Source organism: Lonchura striata, chromosome 6 (genome assembly GCF_046129695.1).
Source record: "Lonchura striata isolate bLonStr1 chromosome 6, bLonStr1.mat, whole genome shotgun sequence".
In the NCBI taxonomy this organism is placed as follows: domain Eukaryota; kingdom Metazoa; phylum Chordata; class Aves; order Passeriformes; family Estrildidae; genus Lonchura; species Lonchura striata.
The window spans coordinates 35,998,857-36,011,264 of NC_134608.1; the positions used below are offsets into that span (position 1 = coordinate 35,998,857).

The 12,408-nt window shown below is 37.0% G+C and overlaps 1 protein-coding gene across 1 annotated transcript; it reads right to left on the bottom strand.

Moving 5' to 3' along the window:
• Window positions 1–4,392: 4,392 nt before the first annotated feature.
• LOC110472127 (photoreceptor outer segment membrane glycoprotein 2) lies at window positions 4,393–11,183 on the bottom strand. Its single transcript, XM_021533525.3, has 3 exons — window positions 10,370–11,183; window positions 6,313–6,559; window positions 4,393–4,876 (listed from the first exon to the last, which is right to left on the bottom strand). Exons 1-3 carry the CDS (start codon window positions 10,948–10,950, stop codon window positions 4,610–4,612), a joined length of 1,095 nt encoding a protein of 364 aa, XP_021389200.2. The 5' UTR covers window positions 10,951–11,183; the 3' UTR covers window positions 4,393–4,609.
• Window positions 11,184–12,408: the final 1,225 nt, after the last annotated feature.

The window sequence follows — 12,408 nt, forward strand, 5'->3', positions numbered from 1 at the left end:
TTAAGTTTTTATTTGAAGGCATTTTGGCACCTCACAGTTCATTTTGCAAGAGTGTTATAGTGGTGTCTGTCAGTATGGGAAAGGAGAAGAGCTGGTAAATGGTTGGTAAGCTATTAGTTTTCCATGTAGGCTGTATCTTGGTCATGCTGTAAGGAATGGTGGCATGCCTTTTCTTACATAAAGATACACTGCACTTGAAACTTATCCTAGTATTTTACAGATGCAAATTCCTGCAGTGTTTACATAAATTTCTTAAAGAAGTCTAAAGTACAGAATTTAATATTTATATGCCCTGAAACTGATCTAGTTGAGTGCTTCTGGTTTTGTATCTTGAAGAACTGGCTGTACTATTTGGCAGATACTTAACCTCTAGAAAGGGAAACTTTATGGTGTTGATCTCATGTGTTGTGTAATACATACTTCAAAAAAAGTGGTTTATTATAGACCTAAGCAAACAGTCAAGACATCTTTTATGTAGATATGGCCAGTACGTCTCGCTATTTATGTCACAGGCTGCTGGTTGTCATCATGTCTTCACTGCTTTATTGAAGCTTTGGGCACCATTTGTGTGTTAATGATGTTGCTCTTTATGCTTAGTAAATGGTTTTTAAGAACTTAATTTCTGAAAAGGTAAAAGATAGATGTAGATTGAAGTCTACTAACAGAAATGTTCGGAAGAAAATTAGAACAAGAATCCTGTTAATTAAGGGAAAAAAGAAAAGAAGCCATAGCACTATTTCTTGTGTAATAAAAATCTCAGTGTACAAAGTTATATAGAGAAATATTTTCACTAATATATGCTTTGCATTATGGTTGAAATTCACTTATTTTCTAGACAACAACCTTGAATAATCTCCAATATAAACTACTCAGATTCAGAATACATCTAAGTTGTTATTTAGATTCTTCTAACCTATTGCTTGACAAGGTGTTCAAAGATATTTTATCAAAAATAGAAGTAGTTTAATTTCTGTGGTGCAGTCTCTTTGTTTTATGAGTATTTTGCAGATTAGGCTAAATTGGAAGGTTGATGCAGGAAAAAATGGCTAATAATGAAAATACACTTCCTTACATGTGTCTCAAATCTAGTTATTTCTAATCCTAGCTACGTTCCTCTACAGTTGCATTTAGTACAGTCAAAATTGTTCATGAAAGTGAAGTTATGTAAAGGAAATTTGCATTGAAGGAGAGCAAGTTGAAATCTCAAGAGGTGATATGTACATAATTTCGTGTAACAGTGAATAAGAGACCAGTAGCAGAGTTAAAAATGAGACATTACAATGGGACTTGACTTTTCTTATTGCTGTTCATGAGATCAGTGTCCAAAAAGGAGTATAGTTTGTGCTGTATAAGTACAGTTTGTCAGCTTGCAGTCCATCAGACTTAATTTTAGGTTTCTAGGCTTTATGTTTGAGTGAATGAGCTGCAGCAAAATGTTGTGAAGCACAAAGTGGGGACTGTGGGTTTCATGATAATTTGAAGTCCTTGCTGTATTTGTGAAGATGTGTGGTTAGCTTTTTTCAGAAGACTGCAGAACCTTACATCTCCTCCTTAATTGTGCCTGAAATTTAATATCGGACTCTTTGGGTACAAGAATTGAGATGCTCATCCCAAGGTACCAGTTCCTGCTTGAACTATGTTCATTTTAACAAAATCCTAAATGTGCTGTGTGTTTATATTTCTTACTATTTTTTATCTGTGATCAACACAGAGCAATTGTTTTCAGTGGCAATGAGCAAGCTTTAAAGGAAGAGCATTGTACATGAAACTTCTAAAGAAACTCTCATAGTGCCTTCACCAGAACTCAATGTTATAGTGTTTATTTTATTTTTTTCAATTAAGAACTTGATAAAGGAGACAGTTTTATGCATAGGTGAGTTCCTTACTTTGGAATTCTCTGTATTGTTATAAATTTTGGCTGGATTAGGCATTAGTAACAAATAGGATAAGAAGTGTCCCCCGAATCGTATTTATTTCTGTATCTGAGCAGATGCCCTGGCTTAAAGGCTTGGCTCACTAATGCCATCTCCGTCTCTATGAATTACAGAGAATTAAAGATGGACTCTGTGCTGCTACCTGAGTTTGTTTCCTTGATCCAATGTGTCTGGTGTTAAATACTGCAGGAAATCCAAACTATTGTGACAGGTGCTGTAAAAGAAGCTGGATATGTAGGGTGTAGTACTTCCATGTTCAGAGGAAATTAATAACTACAAAGGAAAGAAGAAAGCATTTATTAACAAAAGTAAATTTTATCCTGATAACTGTGAAATGAGTGATTATAATTTTGTAATGTATCCATATCAGTGGAGACTGAATGCCTAGACAGGATAGAAATTAACAGTCTAATGGCTAAGTAATTACTGATAATAGGTCAGAGAAGGACTGTTGCCTGTGAGATAGATGCTGAAAGTAAGCTAATTTCAAACCCAATCACATTCTATTACTGCAGTTTGGGGTAGTTGGCTGAGAGACAAAGGTTAATGTGCTAAATGCTGATTTGTCTTTTATGGTAAAATGTTTTCTTCATATGCAAGTAAATGAGCTCTGTGGGGGCCAGAGAAAATTGGATAGCTGGGTACTTACACCTCTGCTCTTTGTGTAATGTGCTACAGATGCTGCTGGATGGCATGTTTTGTCTCAACAGAGATGCTGAGGCTGGATCATCACTTCACTCTTCCTTCCAAATCTGTTTTTTCAGAGCAGATTCTTGACAAGCCCATTAACTAACTAGAAAGCTATCAAAAGAGTAAGATCACAGTTCTTAAAATTCTGCAAGCTTTAGTTATTGAGGTCTAGGACTGTTTTACCAAAAATAGCATAAAATTGTGTTGAGGAAGTGACTGCTATTAACTGACACAGGTGACACTTGGCATACTCGCCTGAAAAAAAATACACTGCCTTTAAAGAAAAACATAAGTGACATCTGATTAGTTTGCAACATATTAGTGTCTTTCTCCTTAATCTTTCAGGGAACTACAACTTTCTGCATTCATTCTTTTCCAGCTTTTGTCAGCTAATTATAGAGCTGCTGGTAAGTACTTTTGGCTCTCAGAAATGGCTGAAGGAATTACATACCAGTTAAGTTTTAATCCCTCACTGGCCAAAGTGATTGCAATGAAGACAAGAAGTAGGCATACAGGTAAGTGCAGTGCAAAGGGAAGAATTAACAATTCTTGTAAAAGGAAGTCTCAGCTTACAAATCTAGTTCTTTGAAGGGGTTTTAACATACTTAAATGTAGGCCTAACATGTTAGGCTGCGAAGGACTTCCAGTTGAAATTACGGTCATGCACATAGCCTGCTGGAATTACATTGCACAATTTATTTACAGTATATCCTTATAGTATAATTTTTTCTTTTTCCCATGTCATAGGATACAACAGTATTTAGGTAAAGAATTTTTTACTGTTATTTTGCACAGTTTAAAAAGCAGGAATGGTTCTATTTAAAATATTTCAGTGATAAAACTTTTTTACTTGATTATCCAAAGAATGCACTCACAGCAGTAACAAGTAGAATATTTCATTTGGTCTTTCCACCTCTGTTTTTTATTGGTACTTTTTTCCTGCTGACGGTTAATGATCAGATACAGTCACAGGGCATCCTGTAACTGCGGGTGTTTTGGGCATTGAAGGCTTTCACTCATGCATTGACAAAGCTCCTGAGCACTGTAGTGGGGGCATGATGTGCAAGCTGTCAGTCTGTCTGCCTTTACTGATTACAAATAACCTCTTATCTTCCCACCCCTGGATCAGTGGGGTAAGTACTTTTGAAACGAGGAGCTTTCAAGCATCTAGGATCATCAGTGTTTCATAGGAAGTATCTACTTGTTTTTAAACTTGTCCTATCACATGCTGGTTGGAAGCTGGTGCCTGCAAAAGCTGGCAGTTAGTTTTCTTAAGCAGAGAACTCCTTTCTGCTGTACCCTTTGACTTTCACAGAAGTGAGGCAACCAGCTTTCTCTAAACTATTGGAGGGAGGAGAAGGAAATGTACTTCAGACATTTTGAAAAAAACAAGTGAAATACTTTTGTGGTAACTTTTATTGCCTTCACCTGAATTTTACATACATGGCAGATTCTTGTAGACTGTAATACACATATATTTTTGTTAAAATTTCTCCTTTCCTAGCTTGCACCACCAGAATCTTCATTTCAGTTTTTGTCATCTTTTTTATAAATAATGTTTTTATCCAGTCTAATAATTTCTTTTGGGATTTCCCTGCTCTTTGGGTTTTTATAGGTGTAATGACAAACTTCTTTGCTACCTATTCAACTAATTTTATGTTAGTACGTGTAGACCCACCCTGTCTGAAATATTTGCTTGTGCATAATGATTATTCTGATGCATTCAGACCATTATAGAAGTCTGTAAGTAAAGGAGAGAAAGTGGGGGAAATTCCATATGTTTCTTGCAACATTGAGAATCGGGGATTTTACAAGTAAAAACACATCCATCCAAAGAAGTATCAGCATTTTTGGAGCTGTCACCAGTCTGTGGTTTGTTAAATTGTTTTACTAGTTTTTCTACTTTTTTTTCCCCTACCAGATAAAATCTGGTGACTGTAATAGAGCAAAGCTACACTTGTGATGTGATTCCTTGGAAGATTTGCCTACCTAGCTGCAGGGATAGATTTTGTTGCAATATTAGTTTTGTCACAGTCTGTGTTTTGAACGTTAATGTTGGGGTCATTCATGCCTGAGACAGTGGAGATCTGGTTGGCTTTGCTGAGATTCTTAATGATGTTGATGTTGTATTTGGCAGTTTCCACAAAACTGTTTTCTAGTAACCAACCATCTGATTCACCCTCCAGATCTCCTAGCAGAAGGACATTCTTCATGGCTGTTTGTAGGTACCGGACACCAATCAGTACAGAGAGCTGTAAGAAACGGTTAATGGTTAAACAGTTGAAATTGAAGCCTCAGTCCTATCACTCTGTCAGTTTTCATTGTGTATTTACAGACCTTATAACTGTGTAAAGCAGACAGACTCTTTCTCCTAGCAACATGTCTAACTGCTTTTCCAGTTAATTACATTTTTAAAGAAAAATAGCAGGGAGAGATGGATTGTTTCTCCCTTCATTCTTCAGGTAACAATCCCTCTTTAATTTTATTAGTATATAAATACCTAGAACTTATACCTAGAATTACTCGTGAACCTTGTAGTTTCAGAGACTGCAACTAATTGTTGTAGAATGGTTGATCAATTAATGGAACCATCAGTCACTGTGAAAGAAAAAATTGTAGTATGTTAATTTCAGTGGATTTTTTTTTCCACTGACATTGATTAAATCAGTATTTTTTCCAAGGTGATTTAATCATTCCTGTGTAAGCCATATGTGTCAAACATTGCCAAGGCATGAAAATTAAGAAGAATGGCCTATAGCAGAGGCTCAGGTCTAAGCTTAGGAAAAAGCTCCACTTTCATTGTTGTGTTGGAATCAAGATCAGCTTGTCAATATTTAAGTTAACACAGAGAGCTGCCTCAGAGCTTTTCACATGCTTCAGGTTATTTCTGGCATCACAGCCCCTTTAGAACTGCCTGAGGACTGTTGAGAACTACTTAAATCACAGTGTTAATATTTATGTAAGAAATAGAGCAATAGTCAGAAAAATAAAACATACTAAAAAGGTAAGAAAACTGTGTTGGAGCCTGTGCCATTGGGGAGTCCTTTACTTGCAGATGACAACATCCAGAGGGCTCTTCTTTACAGATGTCAGCAGGAACACTGCAGCTTTGCAGGTGTGTAGCTTGCCTGTGATGTGCTTATTTTGATTGCATAACCAGCAGCCCATTCTACTTTGAAAAGGATGATATGCCATGACATGGTAAAACTATGTAATATAAAAATGAGGCTTTGAGATATTAATAAAATGCTCAATTTTAATTGCAAACAAAATGAATGCATTGAGCCAAAGACCTACTAATATTTTATATATTTCTTAAAACTGACTTAAAACAACACTCAGACCTTCTCATCAAATTTCCTTGCCATTGTGTCACTGCATGTGTCATCCTGTATCTGATCCCATAAATGCATCAAGGAAGGGAATATGCTATATTCTGTTAAAAAAGCTCTATAAATTATATACATGGTTTCTGATAGTTCTTATCCTCAACAAGATTTCCTTCTGCTCTGTGGACTTAAGAAAAGTTGTCTTTACAAAAAAAAAAAAAAATCCTACGACATTCCTGAAGTGCTTGTGGACCTTATACTGAATGCTGAGGTACTTCTCATGTGTTACACCGTCATAGTTTTCCATCCAAAGACAGAAGACTGATTAATCTGATAGAGACCATTTTTGAGACACTTACCTCAAATAACCAAATAAGCAATGCTGCGATGCCAATGGATCTCATGATTCCAGTGTAGTAATCCAGCAGAGCCTCTCTGCACCCCTTCATCCAGATGTTGAGCTCCTCTGTGAGGAAATCGTAGTTGTAGTGAGCACTGTTGTTTGTCAGCTGGTACTGGATGCAGGGCCGTGGGGAGCTGGGGTTGCAGCAGCTGAAGGGGACTCCATCCACCAAGAACTTCCCATCAACGTTGCTCTTCAGACGGCTGCAACAGGACAAAATCTGGGCATTACAGACCTGGTGTCAGCAGAAGGCAGTGCCTGTGGTTTTAGGAAAGGGAGTAACTCTGCTGCAATGTTGGCCTCTCCAGCATAACATTGAAAATGAGCATATACCTTCAACAGGAAAAGTTGTTTACTGCAGGAACACTGAATATGGGATTTGCTGTATTTAAGTGTGGTATAGCACAGAACCTCATGTGGTTCTTCATTTGTGCCACAAGACATGAGTTCAGTGTTCAGGGAGATACTTCCTTTGTAGGTATCTTTGTGCTGAATACTAAGGACACGTTTTGGACTTGTTTATCTTGGTGGAATTCTAATGGAAGTTATATCCCTGGAAATCCTATGTCTTGCTACTTCTGGATTGATTTTTCAACCTAATCATTCCATGAGAGAGATCCTAATACAAGAACAACTTTGTATGCCACTGGAACCACTGGAAATCATCTGCTGGCCTTTTGCCACTATATCCATTGCAAGGACTGGTCCAGAACACGTTTTGAGACTAATTCACAAAGGATTTTCTACTTGTAATTTTACTTTCTGTAACTTTAAGAAATGTATTTATTGCTAAAAATAGTCCTTTCTCTCCTCTATAAGACCAGGAGGAATACAAGTGGTGAAAGAGGAATAGGAAAAGAAATCATAGAATGGGAAGAGAACACAGTCTCAAAATAACCAAGATTTTCTGGAAGGCTTGGCATCTGTTTTTTTCAGAGAAAGAGATTTTCCAGAAACTGGGCAGTATCTAAGATGCCGAGAGACACTCTCACACCTTGGGGAAGCAGCCTCTAAGCATGTATCTATTTTCATGCTCGGTGGAAAAAGCTGATTTCCTGAGACAGCCCCAAGGGTGAGAACCATGCCCTAGTTTATCAAGCCCAGGCCATTTACCCTTTGTAAGGATGCCAGAATACATGAAAAACAGTTTTCACTTAGATATACAGCTTTCACTATTTGTCAATAGTAAATTTTCTAATACTTTCCAAAACTTATTCATTTATTAATGTTTGCAAATAATATTTTTCTGTTGTACTAAAGCTGATCTAAATGAGAGGGAAGGAAATAATTACAAGAAACTCATCAGGTAAACAGAAGGAGCAGAAACACTGTGGTCCAGTTTTCATCTGGAATTTGGGACCATCAAATTAATAAAAGTAACCTTCAAATGAAACATAAGCTGCTAGGAAGCTCAATATTTGTGTAAGTGCTGTGATGGCAGAAAATTTGCTTTTATTTTATTGCTGTGAGCCTACTAAATACAACCTCTGTTTTTGTTTCTTGTTCTTTCTCTCTTTTTAATTTGGGTTGTAATGGAGGTTTGTGGGGTTTTTTTTTTGTTTGTTTAGTTTTTTTTGTTTTGTTTGTTTTTGGTTTTTTTTTAACTTAAAATTATCTCAAAAACATTTTCCTCAAAGATCTTTCTAGGTAAACCAGGGAGCTCACCTGCCAGTTCCCACTTAGGAATGGGATAGGCAGGAATTTTTCTCCATTTTCAAGTCTAGCTTTTCATTTTGTGGCCATCATATACTCGGTGATGGCAAGAGATTGGAATCAATGCAAAAGAGTCCAAATAATCTGCTGAAAGTAGACTGAAGTGTGTGAGCCATGTTGTGGGTATAGGCAAAAGCAAACACTGGAAGGGAAGGAAAACAGAGGGCTCCAATGTGGGAGGAGAAAAGAAAGTTCATAGAGGAGAGGAAGACTGGCACATTGTGAAAGGGAAGATTTTACCTGGGGTGTCAAAATACCCTCTATGTTTCAGGGTATTATATATTTAATGACCCCAATATAGTACAGCGTTTAAGATGGTTGAAATACAACCTCTTAAACTGGATCTTAAGCTTTTCTTTTCATGCCAAGCATAAATTTAAACTTTCTTTTGTTCCAGTCATGTTATAAAGAAGAATCCTCTTTCTACTGCCAACAGTAACAGTTTCCAGACTTGGGTTATATAATTATGCCACTGTTTCCTCTGCTAGTGGCAAATATAAAAATTATTTCTTTTGTATCTTGGTACTTAATAGTGTATTGGTACTGTTAGACAGGAAGACCTTAGTAAAATAGTTGGTGGAGCAAGACATTCACTGCTATTTACTGTTGCAATTCAAAGTTGTTATGGTATTGTAGAGCAAAAATTTGCTTTTGAGCAAAGGTGATTTTTACCCAACCAAAGCAATGGTAGCTTTGTGCTGCTGTAACATCATGTTCCTACCATTCCTACTGACTGTTTCCATGCCTTGTCAAATTGTGGTGTTGGTAATAGAGTTGTAGAAAAGGGTTTTGCAGGAAGGTGGAAAGTTCAGTTTTGCAAAGGTTACATGTGAGTTCACAGTATGTCAGGTCTCACCTGCTTTGCCTCTTGATCGACAAACTACTGACACAGAGTACAAGTTGAAACCAAGAAAGATTTGATTCCTTGTCCATCCTTTCAGAACATTACCAGCTGGGCTTTACTTCCAATGATTTCATATCAAATGTTTTGCTACCAAATTTTTGAAAGTAATGGTATAATCTTGTTATACAGCATCAACTTGGATTCTGCCAATCAAGATAAAATTAGGCAATCTATCCACAACAAAAGAAATACAGAAATTATTTTCCTCACACACATTTCACTATCACCTTCTGCCTAAATGGTGCAAAAGCTAATTGACAGTGCATTCTCAAAACAATGGCAGAGCACAGGTGAGCCTGCAGAAGAAAACACAGCTTAATTAAGACCCTGGGTAAAACATTACTGCTTCTGCCTCTCTCTCAGAAGTAAAAGGAAGTATATTTTACTTTTGACCTCCTACTAAGCTACTACTCCTAAATTCCTGGGGATCATCTTGTCTTGTCACTTTTCAGCATAGACCCAAGACTTGAAACAGCTCTGGTCAGTCTGCTCTCTGTGACTTCCTAACATCTTCTTGAGAATGCTTGTATTGCTTTTATTTCCACAGACAAGTGTCTTCTGTATGCTGATGTCCTTGTTTGTACCCTCTTAGGTCCTGCCCTCTGGTATATTTGCAGTTCTGTATATATGCTTTGCTACGGTGGCAATTTCAAATTGCAAATTCTGTAAAAATAAGACCTTTGGCTTCCCTTTCTCTGGCTTTGTTGTTACTGATTTTTGAGTTCAACAAAATGCAGCATTTGACAAATGCCAGTCAAGCTCTTTCCGTTTGTCTTTCCTGGGAATACAAAGCTACTACTCTCTTGTCAGTGAAGACCCTTTTCACCTTTAGAAGAATTATTACAGACTGGATTGTCTACTTTTGGTAGTTTTTAATTTTTACCTTCTCTGTAAGTATTACCACTCTTCTTTTTGAGCATATCATTTCACAGTTGCTACATCATGTGAAGCACGACCACTAGAGATTAGGAATTTCTGCTTTTTTGCATGCGGTCTTTGGCAGTTTCTCACATGTGAACATACAGATTTGAATTTGGGATTGCAAAGTCTAATACCTTTGAAGAAGAGGGGTCTTTCAGTGCTTAGAATGGACTGTGCAATGTACTGATAGTACAATCCTTTTTTTGTTACTCTTATCAGCTCACTATAAATGAAATTAAAATTTTGAGGTAGCTAATTCACCACACTGAAAAAGGAAATATATCTGCTTTGCTTAGCATCCCTAAAGACTTAGCAAAAGGCTACTTTTGATTGTACATGTATTTAGCATGTTGTGTGAGTAACCTGGTCATTCTATGTTTTTTAATTAAGATACAAAGGCCCAGAAAAAAAGGGCTTTCCAGTCTCAAAAGAGTTTTTCTCCTAGAATTTTTTGTTATGACTGATAAATACTTACTCCAGAACCTCCTTGGAAGCCATATTCAGATACCGAGGAGATACCCACTGAATTTCAAACCAGTCTCTAAAGCCATTGTTTCCACAGCAACGGAATCCAATTTGTAACAAATCCACTGTTTTCTTTAAGAAACATCGCCCAGGTATATCTGTGTCTTTATAGAACTTAATGGCATCCCTCAGTCCCAGATAGAGAGACTCTTCCAGCTCGTTCCTCATGGTATAGCACATGAGAGCACCCACCAGGATACAGAAGGTAAAACAGAAGGTACATACGATGTATGGCAGCATTACTAGTTTCCATCGAGAGAACTTGTTTGCATCTGAGCAGTCATAGCAGATTTTGCCACCCAGAAAGTTGATGATACATGCTATGACCCCTACAGAGATCAGCATGTTGGGGACAGAGTTAATGTCCCCTTTTGCCATCACTTCATTGCGCTTCTTGATCTCTATTTTCAGAAAGAGGCCAAGACTGAAGAGAATGATCCCACTCACTACAGAAACCCAGTTGAGGATCCATAAGATCTGAGCCAATTTGTCCCGCTTGGTTTTGGTGAATTTGACTTTGAGGACAGCCATAGTCAGACACGCATTAGGAAAAGAAGCGTAGGTCAAGGAAAGCTCATAAGCTGATTAGGAGCATGGATCCAAGGCGTGCAGAAATCTGAAGAAGAGGGAGAGAGATTACTGTCTGTTTGACCAGATATTTATAGAGCCTACAAAAGAACTTCCTGTACAGCCTCACACACTCTGAGTCCTGCCAAGGGACTACCCCAATGAAATTTATTGCTTAAATTTCATAACAATGTGAATCACTTAAAAAAAAAATCTAAGGATTTAAAATTAGAAATTAGTGAATAGTATGAACAGAGACTCTGGATTCCTATGAATTTTCATCAAGACCAATTTTCTGTGCAGACATGATATCTAAAAGTGAACTGGTCTGCTGTCTTTCCCCTCAGAAGACTCCCAGTGTCTTCCCCTTCTACTTGTTGCCTATATTTTTTTTAACAATTATAGGTATTTATTATTACTAGTTTCCTATGTTATGGTCAGGTTTGTGTTCAACCATATATACAGGCGCCTTTTTTTCTTTGCTCTCCAGAAAACTGACTTGTCTTGTTCCTGATTTACAACTCTCATTAGAGTGATTTTATACTGTAAAACTTAGCATTATATAATTATATAGTAATTTAATTCCACTAATACAATGGCATTTATGAACAGTAAAGTGTAATCCTGTAAATCTGGGAAAATAGAGATCTATAAGCAGCATAATATTTTCTAAGTTAGTGGATGCTATTACTGAGTAAAACTTGTATCAGCTAAAACAGCAGATACACCTGGGGACAGACAAGCTGGTTAGAAGTAGGGCTACACTGACCCGGTAAAGGATCCCCAGCTGCAGTGAAGCTTAGCATTGTCTAAACAGATTGTTGCAGAGTGCAGTTTAAAAAAGTAATGGAATCCCAGCGTCTTCATGTGCTTACGTCGGAAGGAATCAGTTCTGTTTGTACAGGAAAGGAATAGGTTGTGTGATTCATGTTAGGATATGGTTAAATATCTTCATACACTAAGATTTTAAGGCTTTGAGATGTAATTAATTCAAGTTGCATTTATTTACTCCTGCATTTACAGAGAAAACTAATTAATCTCAAAGCTATTCAGCTCTGTGTATCTTTTGAACAATACAGAGAATAGTGTGGAAAATACACTGTATTTTTCCTTACCAGTCTATTTCCAAAGGTGTTGAGGCCAGCAGCTTTCTGAATTTAAAAACAGGGTCCTAATTGTAATGATTGTTAAGGTTGATTATCAGTTATGGCTGAATATTGATTGTGATCATATTGTGATAATCATATAAATTATAGACATCTTAGAGAGATGTCCAGAGAATAGTCATTTATAAAATTACAACACTTGCTTCACACCATTCTTCTTGAGTATTGTTCAGACCTCATTTGAAGGGATCATGCTCTGGTGGTACAGAATTAAGCCTCCCTATGAATTCAGCTGACAGTCTGAATAAGCCTGCTA